This window comes from Balaenoptera acutorostrata, chromosome 11, assembly GCF_949987535.1.
Source record: "Balaenoptera acutorostrata chromosome 11, mBalAcu1.1, whole genome shotgun sequence".
NCBI lineage: Eukaryota > Metazoa > Chordata > Mammalia > Artiodactyla > Balaenopteridae > Balaenoptera > Balaenoptera acutorostrata.
Genome location: NC_080074.1, coordinates 87,241,095 through 87,261,900, shown reverse-complemented (window position 1 = coordinate 87,261,900; position 20,806 = coordinate 87,241,095). Strand labels below are relative to the sequence as shown.

At 33.8% G+C, this 20,806-nt stretch overlaps 1 protein-coding gene across 5 annotated transcripts in view; it reads right to left on the bottom strand.

Annotated features, from left to right (window-relative positions):
- Positions 1 to 19,611, bottom strand: part of SOX5 (SRY-box transcription factor 5) — a 389,242-nt gene extending 369,631 nt beyond the window's left edge. For all 5 annotated transcript variants that reach the window (XM_007194842.2, XM_007194844.2, XM_057557363.1 and 2 more), the window contains exon 1: positions 19,528 to 19,611. In XM_007194842.2, coding sequence (XP_007194904.1) covers positions 19,528 to 19,565 — 38 coding nt within the window. In that variant the 5' untranslated portion in view covers positions 19,566 to 19,611. The remainder of the gene's footprint in view (positions 1 to 19,527) is intronic.
- Positions 19,612 to 20,806: the final 1,195 nt, after the last annotated feature.

Below are 20,806 nucleotides of genomic sequence, written 5' to 3'. Positions count from 1 at the left end.
TTCCAACCACACAACGTCTCTTTTCAATTCAAACCATCCATTCTGGAACTCCCTTTCTCACCCCTCACAAACCTTAGTGGAATGAAGGGCATTAAAAGTAAGTAAACAACCAATAAATGTAACTATGTTACTGAGTCATGTGGGGAGGAGGGCAACGTGCAACGTGCAGAGAAAATGGCTAAGTTGTTCACATTGGTAAAGCTGACTTTGTTTCATAAACTTTCCAAGAACACTGGTAGAATGCTTCATTTTTAATTCATTCAAACCCTTTTAAAGTTTACCTGACTGCAGTAATTTGACTAGGTTATTTTTTGCTCTCACAAAATGCCATTTTTTATTAACACACCACGGACAAATATAAATATGTTCAGCTTGATATTCTGACTTATGTTTTGAAGATCGGACTACTATAAACCTACAAAAGACAGCTCTGTAACCATTTACAGGGGAAGGAGAATGAAAGCTGAAGGAAATCAACACACAAGTGGCACAGTCACTCACAAGGAATAACTTAAGGCACTTTAGGTCCTTCAGTTGATTATACTGGTGTTATCAGGACTCTGTATAATACAAACTGAATCCTCTGATAATTAATATAAGCCAACATTTATTGGGTACTTACAATGTCAAAAGGACAGTTCTGAGTTGTCCATGAATCATCTCTTTTAATCTTCACCCGTATGAGGTAGGTACTATTTCTATCTCCACTTTACAAATGAAGAAACTGAGGCAGGCACAGACAGGCTAAACAACTCACCCAAGGGAATCTATTTTGCAGAGGACTGAACCAAACTTGTAAACTAGGCTATCTTACTCTAGAGCCACACTAATGACCTATATGACTGCACAGGTATGGAAAATTCTACCATTCTGCAACTTTAAGTCTCACCCTTCCTCAAAAAGGCTCTAACACACAGACCAGGATTAGTCTTCATAACACCACATACTTACTTCTCCACTCACAATATTTGCTTCTATTTATTGCAACTGCTTGCTTAATGTCTGTCTCCCTATCAGACTATAGGCTTGATGAGGACAAGAGCCATATGTGTCTAGTTCATTATTAAATCTCCAGAAGCTAGAACTGTCTAGTATATACAAAGTATTCAGTAAATATTTCATGAAGGAATGCACATTTTACTGTTGCTTTAAAAATCTGTTCTCTCAAGTGCCATTCAGAAATCAAATATTGACAATTCACCATCAATAATAACAGTTAATATGTATTCAGTGCTTACTATCCTAGGTCCAATCTAAGCACTTTATATTCAATTACTTAATAGACATAAAAATTTTTTTTACATAAGAGGAAAATGAAATTTGGAGAGGTTAAGTAACCAGCCACATATCACATAGTGAAATAAACAGCCAGGATCTGAACACAGGCATCTGACTCTAGAGCCTGTGCCTGTTACTCTACTTCTAAATATGGGCAATTTTCAAATTTTTAAATCCTCTGTTTGAATAACTGCTTTATGTCAGAAAGCAGTTGGAGAATTAGAAAATACTGCTAACAAAAAGATCTCTATTTCATAATCTTAACATATTTATTAAGTAGTAGAGTTAAAACAGAAAAGAAAAGCTCATACTTGCCTCTAAGTTCTTTCCAAAATTTAAAAAAATATTTTAGAAACTTTAAAAAGAGTATTTCTGATTTTCAAAATGTGGGAATGGTGAATGAAGAATAAGGAAAAGAGCTGAATTTGGTTTTACTGAGGTAGTTGACTTCTAGCATTTTTTTCATAAAGAGAGAACACTGTAGTTATAAGTATGAATTCCAATCTAACGAAACATACTTTTATAGTGCTATTACACAGACTTTGTAATCAATATTTTTAGATTATTACCTGAAAAAAATTTAGTATTTGTGGCCATCTTCAGAGTAGACTTTGTAGATAAACTGTGATGGTTTCTTGGATTAAAGAAGTCCTATTTTCTCAACTAGTATCAACAAGTACCAAGCTCTCTATAAGACAAATCACCGTGGTTTGGATAGTTTTCTGACGACAGATTATATCTCTTAAAATCTAAGCCAAGGAAAAATAAATGTCCCCGTGAATTTGGTACACAAAATTTGAACTTGAAGGCAGCCACTTCTGACAGATCTAATTATAATCTTAACTGATTTTAAAAAAAGGACAATGGTATAATACCTGTCTTTAAAATCTGTATCTAATCTGAATCTAATCAGGGGCACAACCAGACAAATTCAGACTGCGAGATAACTATATGAGATTAAAATAATGTCAAGACAAAAAATGGCAGGATATTATTTACAATGAAAGGACACCCAGATGCTTTGTGACCACCTAGAGGGGTGGGAGGGAGGGAGACGCCAGAGGGAAGAGATCTGGGGACATATGTATATGTATAGCTGATTCACTTTATTATAAAGCAGAAACTAACACACCATTGTAATGCAATTATACTCCAATAAAGATGTTAAAAATAAATAAATAAAAATTAAAAAAAATAAAGGACACCTAGAGAGATATGACAAGTAAATGCAGTAACTGATGCTTGACTTGATCCTGGATTTAAAGAGGAAAAAAAAGGGCTTAAAACAGCATTATTGGGACAATTAGAAAATGTGGATGGACTATATCAAATAATATTACTATATTAATGTTACTCTCTTGGATGTGCTGATGTTATTGCAGTTATGTAGGAGAATGTCCTAGTTCTTAACACTATTAGCCTGCAACTTACTTTCTTTTCAAAATAAAAAAAGAAAGAAAGAAAAGCAAAGGGGCCAGAAGTTAATAATTAGGTGAAAGGTATATGAATGTTCATTGTGCTACACATTCAACGTTTTTGTAGATTTGGTATTTTTTGAAATAAAAGCAAACATTAAGAAGAATTTTATATCTCTGAATAATTGTGGCATTTTTTTAGATGATCAGGATATTTTCAGTTGTAACAAAGTAACGTCAAAAATCTTCCAGGCTTATGAGTTAGATTTGCCATCATGATCTGTAAGTGCCTAAATGTTGTCATAAAGAGCAGTTCTAAAACAGGTATGCCTAAACCAAAACCATCAGTTTGGGCAATGCTTTAGTTGCCCAAAAAAAAGCAGTGCTTTTAAATGATACTCTTGTATCGATAAAGTGATAAATTGTAGGTATCTTTTTTATCCTGCACTCTTTCCCCCTTTTGCCACTCCCTCCAATTCCTTTATTCACATTGATGTGTACTTTCATGTTGCCAAATTATTCACATAGTAAGTATTCACCAAATATTTTTAAATGAATAAATCAAGATGGGAATGTTCCTGTGTCTACATCACTCTAAATATAGATGTACTACTAAATCATCTGAAAGCATATAGAATTACCTGTTAATTTCCCATTCAGTTAATTTGGGATGATTTTTAAAGTGTAATCAACCCAGAGGGCCCGATGAAGTGCTGGATTGTTCAAAATATGCAAACAAAACAGTCATCAGAGTGGACAATAAATAACAGACAGTCTTAACATGCTTCAAATGAAGATAGCCCCTAAGGTTGTACTATACCAAACTCTACGGTCTCAGTGCGATGCTCTTCAGGTCCTTGAGCAGATCCAAAAGTGTTTCCTGAGGAAACTTCTGCTTTGTCTCTAAGTAGTCCTAAATCTAGAGTCAATTTAAGGACAGAGGTGGGAGTGCCCTCAATCTAGGCAAGAATACAACTCAGTCAAGAAGTGATTGTTCCTCATCTCTTAGCAACAGCCTGAATGTAACAACTGTTATTTAAAGGAGATAGTTTAAGGGACATGTTAGCCTTTTCTTAGATCTCTGCCAGTATCCTTTCACCAGGAAATCTACATACCTGGCAAACATTAGTTTAGCTACTTATAGAAATGCTTTCCTTCACTAAGTTAGTTATCATTGAACATTCTTTCTCTTATCTAGTCTCTACTAAAAATGGCAATGTGAAGAATGCCTTATGAATCTTCTGCAGCACTTCTACTGAAGACAATTTAAGGAGTCATAAAATAAATCACTCGCTTAGACATCAGGGCCCCATAAAACAATTGCGATTACTGATAAAATGGTAAGTTTTTTTTTTATCAGAACATGATAAACATGAACCTCATTGTAACTGTCAGGTAACAGAATTATTCTTCGCCAAGGTTTTAGAAATAATTCTCTTCCCTTATTTTATCTGTCTATACATCTATACACACACTTCCATAACCATATATATGGTGTGCATAATATATGCATAATATATAACTGCATAAAATATGTATATATTATAATACATTCTATATAAAATATATTTAATATATTTGTATAATATGTAAAATATAAGTGATTCTATGACATGAATATTTTATTTTTTATATTTCAATCCTTTTAGGATGTACTTGAAGTTCTAATAAATTGTGTACAAACCACTGGCTTCAACATTATTTACTAAGTACTTAATATTTATGTATTAGTATGCAGTCCAATGTCATTTGCCATATTATGTGAAATATTTTTGGAACTCCTTCTGCATGATTAAAACTTGTTTGAAGAAATAATGTCCACTTCTTGAGCATACTAAATTACATATGTTTTCTTATTTAAGCAGCTAAATGGCCTAAATGGCGGGAATTATTATAATCCCCATTTCACAGGTACAGAAATTAAGGCATGGGGAGTTTATGTAATTTGCAAAACTCACATAGCTAATAAGTGGTGAAGTTGTAGAATAAATTTTAGCAGTCTAATTCCAAGGCCCACCAGTAACTACAGCTAGTAAGGTAACAAGAAATCAAAGAAAGAACCAGAAACCGCAGCCATTATCTACATATGGAAAAAACACTTAAAAGATCCAAGACTTAAAACAGAGATCCATGGAACAACTCAAATCTATATTAACATATATAAGTTTAATGGTAAAACTGAAAAATCTCTGTAGTAAAACCACAAGGTTCATCTCTATTCCCAGATGCCTTGTTGTTCCCAGGAATCTGCAGGTTTTTTTACCTGTCACATACCTGACTGAGTTTTCTACTCAAAATCACCAACACTCCTGCCTGCTACCCAATAAAATCAGTATGTCATGGCTATAAGTTAGATCAAAGGATTAATATCACATTAATTATATCATTATTTCCCAATTCATCACAAACTTTTCCGTATAAAATCACCATATAAGATGTGAACACTGACATACTTAAAAATTACGGTAAAGAAGCTTCCTGTCCAATTAAGACAGCAAAAACTAATCAGATAAACTTTCTGAGTGAAGGCACTGACTGTCCCATAAAGAAATTATTTCAATATATAGCGCACAGTAAAGGACCTGAGAAAGAGATATATGAGAAATTTTATATAGTTACACTTCTCACAGTAAGGAATTCCATCTATAATGTGCACTGAAAATTAGTATCTATCAAAAACAGTTCCAGGTTGACTTTACCAAGAAACCCTTTATTTAATTGCCCAGATGTCTGGATATCCACCACCTAGCACACATCACTTTGTGCCATGAATGAATGAATTCATTCAGAGAGGAGAAATTAGGAGTTTATATCACAATCATTGTATGTTATTTATTTATAGTGTCTATAATTTTATGAGTTATTCAGCAACTAAAATGATTCCTGGTATAGTAGGTATATGAAATACATTTGTTGAATGAATGAAGACATTTCTGACACTAAAATAAATAATAATTATAAAGTTATGAAAGCACTTTATTATCGAGATCACTAGTACAATTTGGTGGTTAAGAGCGAGGTCTTTGGAGCTGGACTGTTTGGATTGGTACCCCAGTTCTGCCACTTATTATCTGTGAGAAATTAGGCAACTTTCTCTGTTTCATCTTCTTCATTCATAAAATGGAGATAAGATTTCTGTGAGGCTGTCTGGCGCATAATAGATACACACTGAATGTAACTGCTATCTTTATACCTATAGAGAAAGAGCTTGGATCACATGTTGTGGGTCAGGTTTAGAAACTGCGAGTAGTATCAGCTGGGATGCAAAAGGAGAAGGTTTTCTACTCAACCACAAACTTCTTTAAACCCAGTGAAGAAACTACAGATATACTGCACTTCATAAAAATAAATACAATTGTACCTTTCAAACATATAATCTCTAAAATAATCTAAACAATCCCTAAGCAAACATCTTCTTTTCCACCGTAACTCCACAGAAGTTGGGAGAAACTGACAATATTCATTGGGTAAATGATACAAGCATCTGTGCAAGTCAGTGTCACTATGAGGGCTTTTCTAAAAGTGATAAAATTTCACCTTCTTGTAGAAGAAAGCTAAGAAGGAAGACAGTTAATAAAAACTTAAGTCTTTGTGACACATTGCTACCCTACTGAGCTGTGAACTACTAGAATCTAGACACAGAAGTTTTAATTTCCCTCCCTTCACAGAAAAGGATAAAAGAGCGCCATCCAATAGAAATATAATGTGAGCCACAAATATGAGCCACATATGTAATTTGAAATTTTCAAGTTGCCAGACTAAAAAAGTAAAAAGAAACAGGTGAAAGTAACTTTAATCATATTTTATTTAAGCCAATATATCCAAATATTATCATTTTAACACATAATCAATATTTAAGAAATCTCAGTAAGGTATTTTACATCCTTTCTTTCAAACTAAGTCTTCAAAAATCCAGTGTGTATCTTGTACTTACAGCAAATCTCAATTCAGATCAGCCTCATATCAAGTGCTCAATAGTGGCATGTGGCTAGTGGCTACCATATTGGAAAGCACAGATACATGGGGATTCTGAGAACATTTCTTTATACTTTTCACTAAATCATGTACTTCTTCCTCCAAAGGTAAAAAGGTCTCAATATATCTATGGTAATTCATACAGTGTGGACAAATCAATAAGCTAACACGTTCTAATAGCTCAATTTTCCTAATATTTAAAATACAAAATATACTTCAGATAATGAAAATACGTCAAATTACTTAGTCCAAAATTCATTTTTTGCTTACAGTGTCCTAAGTACCAGACTATAATAGCTCTTGCCACCTACTCTATAAATTTACAGACTTCTAGTGTATAATATTTGCCAATATTCTTTTATTGAGAATTTCTCCCATACCTTTAAAGTAAATGAAATGGGTCAAATAATCAGATTTCGCTTATAGTTTACTGTCTATAGCATGATTTTCCCTTACTGAACCAGTGATGAAACAGTACAGGTCTGATTTAATACTGTAAATTCAGAACAAATGGGAAAGCATTAAAATCAGAAGTGCTTCTGGACCATTAACTTCCATGCTGATTTGACATGCGCCACAGTACTCAGGCAACAGACTCAGGAATATAACCTATTCCTAAAGCAAACAGTATTTTATCTCATAACCATCTGGGGCGCTCCTCGGAAGGGCCACTTGCATAGTGCTGCCTGGTATATTTTAATATCCTAAGACCTACTTTAGCGAAACCCATTTTGCTAGGAAAAGACGACTGACATAGAAGAGATTATGGAGAGAACAAAATTTTGGCTGAGGCCCTTGCTTTCATTATTTAGCTGAGGAAAATCATTGGTTATATACGCTTTCAAAATCCTATGGTTTTTCTAAGGTACCAATAAAAGTGATACCATTCATAACGTGGACAGTGGTCTCTTTCATATATCGCCTATAGTCGCAAACTTAAGTGCCAAGCAGATGGTTGAAATCTGTTTCGTATAAAATGTGCGCTTTTTTCCCCCAACTGTGTTCTTTGTATTCATATTCAGCCTAGGTTTGAGCCATCAAAACACTGGCACTATGTCGATCATTAGCAGCATTTTAGACAACTGGCAAATAAGGTATTCACTGTTCTCCACAAAATGTTCAGCTAATATTTCCCAGATGTATAATTAAGGCAAAAGATCATCTTCTTAAATTGGTATCAGCACTTTGGATGGCTTCTGGCTTCCAACAGATACTATCAGTGGAAAACAATTTTATATCAAAAATAAGGGTTCTGTTTCTGGGGTGTTTTTGTTTGCTTGTTATACAGCTGCCCATAAAAAGAAATCTATAAATTTCCCCAAGCTTCACCTCCTGTCTAAAGGAATAGGTAGCTAATACAAAATGAGTCATGTTACATTTACTATGAAAATCTATGATTTGCATAGATAAGTTTCTTCGTTATTTAATATTTTCTAATTTTCAAAATATTTGTACAAATATTACTTAAAAAATCAACAGTGTGTGACCTTTTTTTAACAGAAAATCACTTTTTTGTTGCCCAATAATTTGTTCTATACAATGATTCATTTTTATGATTATACACAAATAAATGAATTTTAATTTGCATAGGTTAAAGCATAGGAATATGTTAAAGCAGCAAATTTGTTACTTAAATACTTGATATATGAATTCATGCAAAAACAACTTTTGGTGTATCAGATTTCCTACATATAAAATGGGAAGAGATGTGCTTTTAGGATATTTCATAATTAGCAGTAAGCAGTCAGAGGAAACTATAGCTATATTGCTGCTATTTAGGTACAAGTTACCTGGGATCAATAATCATAAGTGCATTTAAAACAATTATAGTTGTATTAACTACAAATTTTTAAAAAGTAAGTCAATAAGCTTCTTACAGGTTTTTTTATATGCCAAAATAATTTTCAAATATCACACAAAAATATATAATTTTCATTGAAGTTCTGACCATTTTATATTCGTCAAAAATTAAACCTAGTTTTCAAAGTTTGAATTCAGTGGCTTGCATTCAGAGATACCCAAATATTTTTATAAATTTTAATAAATTTAAGATGCCTCATTAGCATCAGAGGATAAATAATTTGATAGTCATTTTAAAGCCCATTTTATAGACGCATGACTGAAACCCCCCAAATTTAAATGACTTGTACATCACAAAGTTTTAATTCTTGATTTAGAAACTGTAGGAACATATGCCAACTTTGTATATCACTAAATTCTGGATTATAAAATATATTAGCAGTAAGTTGCCCAACTGGGATGACTTCCAGATTTTCTTTCTTGTTTAACAGTAGGAAATTTGCACATTTTCCTCCCTCTAAATGTAGTTCTGGTTCAATAAGGCTCTCTTCTACTTTTTTTTTTTAAACAATCTTTATACCTGTACCATGAGGATAAGAGAATAACACCCATTCCTTATTCCTAAATTAAAAAGATGGAGGGAGGTTCAAGAGGGAGGGGATATACGTATACATAGAGCTAATTCACTTCGTTGTACAGCAGAAAGTAACACGACATAAAGCAATTTTACCCAAATAAAAAAATTAATAAATTTTTTTTAATTTAAAAAATAGTATTCTGTGTAGCACAGTTTGATAAATACTTCTCTTTAGCAATGTTTCATATTTATTGTTATAAAATGTAAAACAAGGATTATGCTCAGAAGAGAAATATATTATCATCTAACTCAATTTGTGTGTACTTACAAAAAATAAATCTGCAATAAATTTTGAAAAATACCATAGAAAAAGAATAGAATAAAAAATTCAACATCATAATTATTAAGCAAAGAATTAATTTTAACATCTAGTCCATTCCTATGTTATCTCAAATATACGAATCTATACTTAAAACTTACAGCTAATGTGTACAGGGACTTCCTGATACCACAGTCATATTTTCAAAGTACAGATAATACGGAAGGTCACTGGATATGCAGTCAAAGATTATGTTACTGATGGTATAACTACACTTTTTATCAAACACTGGTTTTAAATAAAGCACACAATCTGCCGAACGTAAGATATTAGCAGTATGTGAAGCCTGCCCTCTCAGATTATATAGCTTTTTAATGCATCTTTCATTGGTTGTCCCTCTACTTCTTGCTTCATAGGGTTTAACATTTTTCTTGAGATTGCCAACTATTAGTGCATATTAGATTGGCTGGCCTGATGCTAATGCTAATAGTTACCTAATTTATGTTGAGAACCACTTAAAATTTTTCTTTGGACTACCTGTTTGTAATCTTAGTTGATCTTGCCACTTTCCGGGCCAATGTTTTATTTATTCATATAAAGACATACAATGTCCAGAGCCCCCCCTGTTGTCCTAATGCTCTACTGTCTAGTTTTTTTTTTTTTAATTCTATCTTATCTTTATAAATAGACTTTCAGCTCTTTGACCTAAAATGCCACTCTCTTGCTTTTCATATTCCCCCACAGTGCCTTGTTTAGCAATCCATATATAATGTATTTTTCACAATATTTGTAATAGTTGAGGATAGGGATCTGATGCACCTGAGAGTTTCAAACACATAGAATGTGAATCTTATCTTTCAAAACACTTAAATTCAAAACAGTTCATAGCAATTTGAGCACTTAATCCTGAGTCAGAATTATACATAGTACTTAGATTTAAAACTCCTAAAATATACTATGGTTACATGTTCCTGCCCAACACCACTCCACTGAGAGGGAAACTGAGAAGTGATTCCACATGTTAAAGGCTGGTTGTATAATATATTCTGTCTCCAAATAGATGCATTAAATGCAAGAATCCTGACCACTAGAGTGAGGAGGTAGGAATCTTTCAAATGTATTTCAAAGTGATGAAATTTTAGACTTGAGAGATTTTAGAGATTATCTAGCCCACCTTTGAATTTTACAGATGCATACACTAAGACCCCAAATCTCTTCTCAGTATGCAGGGAAGAACTGGATCTTGAGATCCTACACCCAGCTAGTAACACTTTCTATTAGGTTATACTTCCAAAAACAAATAAATGAAGATATTGACAAATGTAAATTTTTACCAAAAAAGAGGAAATTATCCTATGCTTTAGGAGAAATACTAAAAATCCACCAAAACACTGCCATTTTATATGGATGCCTTAATATTCTAACACTTAAATTTCTAATCTCCACCCAAAATCTCAAATATCCCCAAATGTTACTCAAGCGTACCTTGATTTAGCCTTCTTGAATGCAAATTTTCCATTAAATATGAACTACAATACCACCTTCAGATTTTTAAAGCTGAATATTATTATATGTCCCTATAGCTCATGTCATAAGATTCTGTGCTGCAAATGAGAAAGTGGGAATGGACTTTGTTTGTATTTCTACGAAATATTTCTTCCTTTCAAGATTTTCTCCCCAACACTGCAGCTTCATCAGGATTTGTTATGATTTATTCAAAATCAACTTATTCAAAATTTCATTACCCTATAGGCGAAAAAGTTTCTCCTAAATTCCAAACTTTTGTATGTGTATATGTGTATAACTATTACATTCCTCAAAATAAATTCTTCACATAACTCTTAGTGACACCCAATTATCTTTTAATTTACTTTTGAAAGTCTATATAGTCTGCTCCTTTACTTTGCTCCTTAAATTGATTATCAGGAGCTTCTGGATGCTTTTCTTTCTCTAGAAGAATGCTTTTAAAGCATTAAATATTCCTAAACTGTTTATAGGTCAAATTAGATCCGTTTTATTCTTCCAGTAATGCTAAAATTCTTAGAAACGATTACACTACCACATTTACATCCCACAGTCCTTAGGGCTCTAAAAACAATACATTTTCCTCTGTTTCCCAAATTCTAATTATGCTTAGGACTGGAGAGAAACAGAAGTTCTTGTCTCAGAAATAGCATTCGTTGTTATCATTGTTTTTCCATTCCAAGGTGTTCTGTTTGATTAATGGGACTTCGCATATTACATAAAAGTTTTCTTCACATCCTGATAATACTATGGGGGAGATGACAATCTGAATCTGATATTGTATATTCAGTTATCACTCATTCAAGGTCAAAGTTAGTGAATTAGTGAATGAATCAGAAATTGAAGTTTGATTACCAGTTCACTCCTTTCACTACACATTATCCTAACAAATCTTCAACACAGATCCCTTGTAGTGCTGATAAAAAAGAAGAAATACTGGCATTAATTTTATGACATCTTCCTGCAAACGCTTCTCAAACATATTACGAAACTCGACAGCAAATTTTTTAAATGGGGGTTGAAACAAAAGGACATCGAGAAACGAGTTTTAAAAAAGTCTTTGGACTTTGTACATTATTGCCCAACAAACTCTGGCTCAGGGTAAATAACCCAAAGGAAGAATTGTAAGCAAACAAGTAATACCTTGACTCCAGAATTAGAATAAAAATGTTTTAGATCTTCATCAAGCAACCTATATTAACTGTGGATGAAAAATTAATAGCATAAATAAAACCTTACTTTTTCATTTTGTGTTCTCTTATGTGAAGACATATTTTTCATTTTCACTGTGTTTCTTTTTCATTAGGATGCTCTTTTATTAGATAAAAATTGTTTAAAATGACAAATCAACAGATCATATTTGAAAGTTTCACAACCAACTCTCTAACAACCTACCCCCTTGGTACCATCATCCTAATTCACATAAAAACAGAAAACAAAACCAAAATCAGTACTAAAGTAAATAATTTACCACATTTAAAATAAATTTTGATTAAAAATATACCAAGAAAACAGGATTTGGACCTGTGTCCTATTTTACTACTAGATTAAAAAATTTATCAACAAGCAAAGCAGGTTAACTCTTTCCTTTCTCTTCTCAATAATGTTCCTGAAGCCCTAAAGGAGAGGACACATCCTTTATGAAATTGCTGCTGTGTCCCAACTGATCTAACTCTCTTAAAGCGCCAATATAAAAATCTTATAAGGTTTTAAGGGTGCCTTTTTTTTGGCCCTATACGGCAAATTCCATTTCCTCATATTACACCTACTCTCAATGCATCTGATTCTTAGGTTTCAATGTCACAGAAATGACTGGGATGGAGAGGGGAGGTACATGTGCACAGAACATAATAAAATCCTATGCATCTCTACAATGAGAAATATTAAAAATGAAGCTACTAATACATTTTTAAGAAACATCATATCTTCTGTTTTTTAACATTTTCTCTTCTAAAAAACACATTCTTTCAAAGATGTGAAGAGCAGAAATAGAAACACTGTTACATATGAAAGTTTCAAGGGATTTGCTGCCAGCAGCTTTTCTTTATAGTGTTCCTCTTACCTACAGTATGTGTTGGCACTGGCAGGTAGCCCTAATTCGTTAGTAGCCAAATTATTTTTGTCCCTGAAGTACGAGAAATCTCCATAGCACATGAATGAGACATGGTTTACTAGTTTACACACATCTTTATAACTCCAAGAAACCAAAACTCATTCACAAATGCTTTCATTTCAGCTAAGAGAAGGGCTACAGAATACTAGAACTACCTACTTTGAATTCCTGGTCCCCATTCTCCATGAGAAGACAAATAGAAAAAAATCTTTTAAATTTCCATAAAGAACTTTGGTCCTGAATGCAAGAAAAATAAACAGCTTTCTGTTCACCATACTCCACATTTCATCTAAGTCAAAATATTTCAGTAGAAGGCATTAAGAAAAAATGTCATTTAGTAATAAACCTAAATGTCTCCAGACGAAAATTCATCACGACAGCACAGTAGGTTTAGAGAACGTGGTTCACAATAATCAGCATCCTCTTATTGCGTGATCACCAACTACAGTTATACACTGCTGTACCACCTTCACTAAGTTACAGAGAAAATAGGAAGCAGACATAAGCAACCCTCGGAAATACACATATAACACAAGTGATGATTCAGCCATAGCAAGAAATCTCTGAATTCTGAGGCAAGACAAAAGTAAATGTATTAATACTAAACAGCCAAGTGACTGAAATGTCACTTAGATAACAAGAGAGATTTAAAATACAATGAGCTGAGTTCAGTTTTGAATTGATTTAAGCTTCGATACTGATTTCACATGTCTATGAACAACCACAAGCTTTTGTTTTTAATTTTCCTTCTGTCATGTTTTATGGGTAAAAAGTCCTTAAACTACCTTGTAATAGATTACTTTCAAGCTGGGTGACAAAAGGGCATAATGACCGGAAAATGATACAAAAGAAACAGAAAAAGCATGTTAATAAGTTTATCAACAAACCTGGGTAATTCTCATGAAGTACAGATTAAGGTTCAGTGGTTCCAAACTGGCAGCATTCAAGTTGGGTTCATATTTGGGTTTTTTGTTGTTTGTTTTTTAAAACCACCTGTCCTAAAACGACATTGTTTATGCTAATTATCTTTGTTTATGCCACAATTCTGTTTGTTTACTACATTCTTTTAAAATACCATATCCCTATAAACAGTTCTCACCAGAATTCTTCTAAATCTTGTTTCGGTCTGGTCCTTCTCGGCAGCCCACTGAGCAGAATGCAGCTCTACAATGAAGGCGCAAGAGCTGGGAACAACTTTGAGTCTCTGACTCCTCAGGCTGGCAAAGGCAGGGAGTACTGCTGAGGTTTTACACTCAGGCTCTGAGGGAAAAGGATACTGAATGTGGAGAAATGCAACACCCCCCTATTGGACAAGCAGAACCACACGCCACAGTATCTCCAGAGATGTATGAACTCTCAACTAGTAAGTGAAGAGAAGAATAGATAATGCTAAAGAGAAGGGAGTGCAGTTTCCAAACTGCAGGAGAAAACACAGAAGTCAGAAAGGATGAAAAGGTCACCTCCTGAACCATTATTAGTTCCTGATTAAAGTGGAGAAATATGAGGCATTCTCTTAAGGAATGTCCAAATAAACGCTGTTCGCTGAAGCAAAATAGTATGTCTTTAAATTTTTTCTTCTCCAGCAATATCACTCGATCATGTTCATCTATATAACATTCAAATTTTATATTTAATGTAAATGACAATGCTCTCAATCAGTGACAAGAAAAAAAGGACAGAATGAATGAAGCAAGAAAGAACTTGCTATGTTTCAGTCCATTTCTTGTTCAACAAAATGTTTCCTTTAAAAGGAAGATATTTCATGTTTTGGTTAAATCTTTGCACATATTTCTATCTGAGTTGCCATCATCTGAGTCAGAAACCTGACATATTAAACCATATATAAGTTAGAACAAGAGAAACGTCCAGATTATTTTATTTCCCATGCTGTTAAAACTCATTGAAATTATAAATGAGTAACAAACTATGGAAGAAAACCAAAATCTATCAGTTATATTTATTTAACTCGTCTATAGAAAGGGAGGTATTCAACATACATAATACACATCTGCATTATACACATACTCATTAGGTGGCTGGAGAATTGATTGTGGAGAGAACAGACAATAAAAATCAGACTTTAACCATGAATGTAATTTGGCTTTTTAAATGCATTATGAATGTAATACCTTTGAAATAGCTTCCAGCTCTATGGAGGAGTAATGTGCTCAAGTATTAGAACAGGCCTTATTATTTGCCTCTCAGGTATGGTGCATATACAGACTTTAGTTAAAAGCTCCCTAAGCACAGATAAATACATTATTGTATGCTGATTATACTTGAGAAACATAAGAACATATCAACGTGTGAAGTAATCATAACATCAACACATTTCTATATCTATCAACCTGCTAAACACTGAACTACCTGACATTTAACCCTTAATTGTTCTTGGTAATCAGTCAGATCGCATCGCCTGCTAAGTCTTCAGGACAGTCCTCCAGTGTGAGTGTGATAGAAGTATGGTTTGTCCACTACTTCATGCAAGCTGCCTTCCAAACTAATATCTTAGCTCAGTTAGCTTGCAAATTATTGGGATGGTAATTAAAATCTATAATCAGTTGTAGGTACCTTTTCCTCTACAAGGTAATAGAAAATAAATAAATAAATAAATAAATAAATAAATAAAATGAACAAAGGCAGATATCAGAACATCCTGAAAACATAATATCAAACTTACAGGTTTACAGGTGCCATTAGGTGACAATGTGAGCAGACAACTTTCCTTTGATTCACACCTAGGGGTTACCTGCTAACTTGAATGTATTTATCACTCATGAGCACAATGGTTTAAAAAAAAGTTTTTAATCAGGCTGAATGAATCTGTCCAGGTGATAAATATATTATTACTAAGGCCAAACTCTAGGTAATTAAAGTACTGCTAATGTCAGAAATATTTTTGCAGCCCATTAACAGTGATTTTTCATGGTAATTTTAAAAATTAATTTTTCACAGTACCTGATGTATATTTCTTTCTTCAGAAAAACACTTAAAAGTCTCTTAATGTGAAAAATTATTTCTTTAGTCTATATGGCCATAAATAAATTAGATGGGAATATAAAGTAAATAGTAAGTTTTTGTTGCAGAAGGTTTTACTCTTGTAGTGTTCCCTTCAACATGTAGAAAACTGGCAGTGTGTTGTCTGTACCCGTTTTGAGAGAAGCCATCAAATAGGTGCTATTATAAGCTTAATTTGCTTCATCCCACTACCTTCAAGCCCAACTTTTTTTTTCTTTCTAGACATTTATAGACTGTCTTCTTAAGCAATCATCTTATACTTGCTTTTTAATTAAGTCTCTTAACATAAAACAATCAGAAAGTGTAACAAGTAGCTTGGTCATAAAACAATTACATTACAGTCAAATAGGATAAATATAAACATAAGGAAAAATAGAATACAATATTATTGATAGTAACAAAAAATGCTTTTTTCATTCATCAGAAACAAACTGATATTGATATTTAAGACAAATATTTTAAATATTTTCATTCTAAGAATATGAAAAAATAAATGGTATTCTGAAAGGAAAAACCCTTAGTTACAATTTTTATTATTTATTTTCAGGTAAATATATAAATTCACTGTCTTCATTTAAAATTTTTTCGGAGAGTTCAAGCGTTCATTCTAGACACTATTACTAACATTTAGACCATGTTGCCAGTTATGTTTCCTCTAAATAGTATGAGCTAAAAGATTTTGCTTACAAATAATTCCTTAGAGCATACTTTGCCTATTCACCTCCCACCTGAGAATTGTGTTTTTCATTAATCATAATCAGTTATGTTAGGGATGCTTGACAGTAAAAATAAAATATTTCAACTTCTTTACTTTTTAGAATCATTGTTCAATTTGCTTTACCTCCTGAATATGTTTTAGCAGACAATGAAATTGTTACTACTTCTGAATTATTTAACAACTGTTTATTAGTCTGACAGTATTGATCATGTTCATTTCTAGGGCTGATAATACAGACATAACAAATCTATATCCCAATTTTGATCCAGACATTTAAGTTTTGAATATTCCTTAAAGTTTCAAATAGTCTACAGGTTGGAAAGGATAATAGAAGATAGACAAAACTACTGATGAAACTAGAAAAAAAATCACATACAACTTCCAAAATACATAAGCCCCAAGCAACTTATTAATGTCCTCCAGAGCAATCTTCTCTATTTCATATAGAAACTTAGAAGTCTTCTTTTCAGATTTCTGACTAAGTTTGAGTGAACAACTCATCTATATCAGGTGAGCAAACAGAATAAAAACTTAACACTCGATAGAAATGACCTACATATTCAGTGAAAGTTGCAGATAGTTGAAAAGGCAAAAAAAGCTGACTATGTATGAGAGTGTAATTACAGTATATATACCTCCTTTGGAGAATATAAATATTCAATATTGAGTCTGCATGATATATACTCTATGTGGGTGACTACAGATACACTCAGCCATACAAATTCAGTGTAAACAAATAGTAATGATTTACTGAGATTTTTGTATGTATTACCAATTACAACCACAGGGGAAATTATTAGGAAATTTTATATTGTAGGACATTTTTCAAAATTATTTTAGCTACTAGTATTTCCAAAGATGCTGTCTCTACTGACAACTCTATTGATTATCACTTGCTTATTTAATTAGGCAGTTAGAAAAGCATGCCTCTGGGTGACAAAAAACTGAAATTCTCACCAGGAGGAAAAACAAAATGTTAAGAGATTTGAGCATCAGAATAGGAAAGGGAAAAGTTTAGTTTAAAAAGAGATAATTGAAAAAATACAAATAAAGTTCACAGCAGGAAAGCTTGCCTATATAAAGGAATAGGCTACAGCCTGTTAATATGTAACTACCTTTTTATAAGAACAGTCATTTAACAGGCTTACAAATCAGACTCAGAGTTTTATTTTCGATAAGTATAGAGTTGAAGAATACTATCATTTAAGTGTCGCTCTGCACATACTAGAAAACTCACTATGGTATTAAGCAGTAGTATGTTCCAGTATAAATAACTTCAATACCTACATACGAAATAGGCTATGTTTACCAAAAAAAAAAAAGAAAAAAAAAAAAGCTAACTATTTAAAGAGTTAATATATAGAACTTTGAAAAAAATAATTCAAAACTGTTAAGAAAGCTCAACCATTCACTGGAATTATGTGGTGAAGATGCACCTTAAGTTTTTAAAAAAAAAAAAAAAAAGAGGAGGAGGAAATGAAAGAAAGAAGACAGTGTTAAAGTATATACGCTGGCTATTTTACTTTCTCCCCTGATCTGATATTGGTTTCTCTAATAGCTGACCACATTCAAGCATTATTTTATTCTGAATACCCCTCTTCTCTTCCATTGCTTCACTTCTAGAATGTTTTAATCTTTGTCCTTTCTTTTTTCGTCTTTTCATATCAAATTCAGTCTTTTGAGCGATGAACAGCTTGACTTAGCATATTTTTAACCAGCTGGTCTAGCACCTAGCTTGCATTGCATAGTCAGATACAACAAATGTTTATACAGAAGGTAGCTTTCATGAAAATGAAAAAAAAAAGCCTGGGTATCATGCATCCTGGCTTTTTTTAGCTTTTTTTTCTAATTCACCATACAGAATACAAAGTTTGAATTCTTTTTAATGGCAAACAAAATTCTATTTATAGTTCCAAAAAATGAACTTATGCTAGGATAAGAACTCAAATTTAAAACTGCAGTGTGTACTTATAGGAACACGAAGAGGGCTAAAATTCTTTCAGAGCCCTGCTTTACTTGCAAAAACATCCAATGGAAGGATATTACACATATTTCTCTAATAGGAAATACTTGATTACAAATAAACTTATTCCCATCATAGCAAAAGGGAAAACAGAATAAATCAAAATTCAGCTTAAGACAGTGCAAAAAGTGGCCACTAAAAACTTAGAAAGGGATCATCCCCATTTCTTTTTTTTTTTTTTTGACATTTCAAGAGTAATGTACTAATAGATTCCTGTGATGTTAAATTTTCTTTAAAAAAAAAAATCTGCTCTCTTATATCAACAAAAGGTCATGTGCTTTACTGAGCAGCTTCCAAAGTTTTACAGAAGAATCAAATAGGAACTTATAGCCTCCGTTTTAACCACCACTAAAACCTTCTGTCACCCCAGAAATTACGAGACAGAGATGTTGAAAATGGTAACACTCTGCACACAAAAGCATTTAAAAAGGTGTAGAAGGGGAGAAAAATATCAATGAAGGAAGAAAGTAAGAGAGTGAATGAGAAAGAGAAAAGCAGCGAGTGGGAGAGAGAGAGATGCTTAATGTTCATTTAATTTCCTGTTATAGGACGTAGCCTAAAAATATTAGCAGAAATCCCGGAGACTTTGCAAATCAGTTCCATTTGGTCTGGGCAATCAACAAAAATCAGCTAACAAGATTGCAGAAGCACTAGCTAAAAGCTTCTCTAACAAACACGTTTTAAGGGAGCATCTTCCAGTGGATTCAGAGACTACTGTAAAATGGGAGAGTTGCACTTCAATATATCAGGGGGGAAAAACTACTCACCTTTCAAACTCCTGAGGTAAATCAGGGTCAGTAAGCATGCTGGAAAAGCACAATTTCCCTTTGTCACAGCAGCCACCTATGATCGTCTCCAACTGAACCTGTCAAGTGAGTCCAAACCTTCTAAACCAATTGATTTTCTCCCTCCCTCTCTCTCTCTCTCTCTCTCTCTCAATCTCTCTCTCTCTCTCTCTCTCTCTCTCTCCCTCTCTCTCTCTCTCTCTCTCCCCCTCTCTCCCCCCTCCCTCTCCTAGGACTCCTTGACCAGTCTCTTAAAGGGGTAGCGCACTTCCAGCAGCGGGTCGGGCTGTTCCCCCTTCCTCCAGCCGCACGCTCTCGGGCTGCAAGGCACTAGACAACCTCAGGGTGCCTGTCCTTTCCTTTTAATTCTCCCTTCCAGACATCACCGAATGTGAGAAGTCAACTCATTTCACGCGTCTCCCATACTCTCTCCTCTAAATAATAAAAGTCACACACGCACACGCATGCACACACACACAATATGATTTTTGAAAATGCATTTGCTACTGATTAAAAGAGAAATCTGTACACTAACAGAACCCCGATTAAACTGCATTTATTAACTCATTAAGCAAAAAGATTAAATGTTAGTAATAGCATTTTTACACAAAGAATTGTTACGCCTTCTCACCCTTTTCTAGGCTCTCTCCGTGCGCACACGGAAACACACACACACACACACACACACACACACGCTCTCGCACACAACAATCAGGCATTGTTCTGAGGGAAGAAAAGCAACTTTGACAGATTGAAATACAGCAGAGGCCCCTTCAAGGAAACCTGTAAACAACTTGTCACTCACTCTGTCGGTCTCACTGTTAGCTCGCGCTTTCCACAAAGTGGTGCGAACGTCCTGGCAACCCAACCAAAGTTTCCTCAGCTCCAAACTCCATAAAACACGATGTGCGATGCGGAGGGGAATAGGTATCCACATACCAAAATAACGCACACTCCAGGGAACAAAACCCCAAACCAAACCAACAAATGAAAACAAAAAGATGGTCCTAACAAACTGTCCTGCTTGGGATTGCTGGGGAGGTCAGGGCGGGAAGCGCTCCCCTGGCTGGGGATCTCTTTAATTTCCTCTGCCCAGGCAGCCACAGATAACTAGGTGGACAAACTAGGGCTTTACGGCTCCTGAGCTGGCTGGCAAGGCACAGCCTCCATAGCAGTTCCAATTATCTAGATAAAAATCTGGCAGGCGAGGAAGGTAATCAGGTAATGTACCTTTGACATGAAATGACAGAGGCACATACAC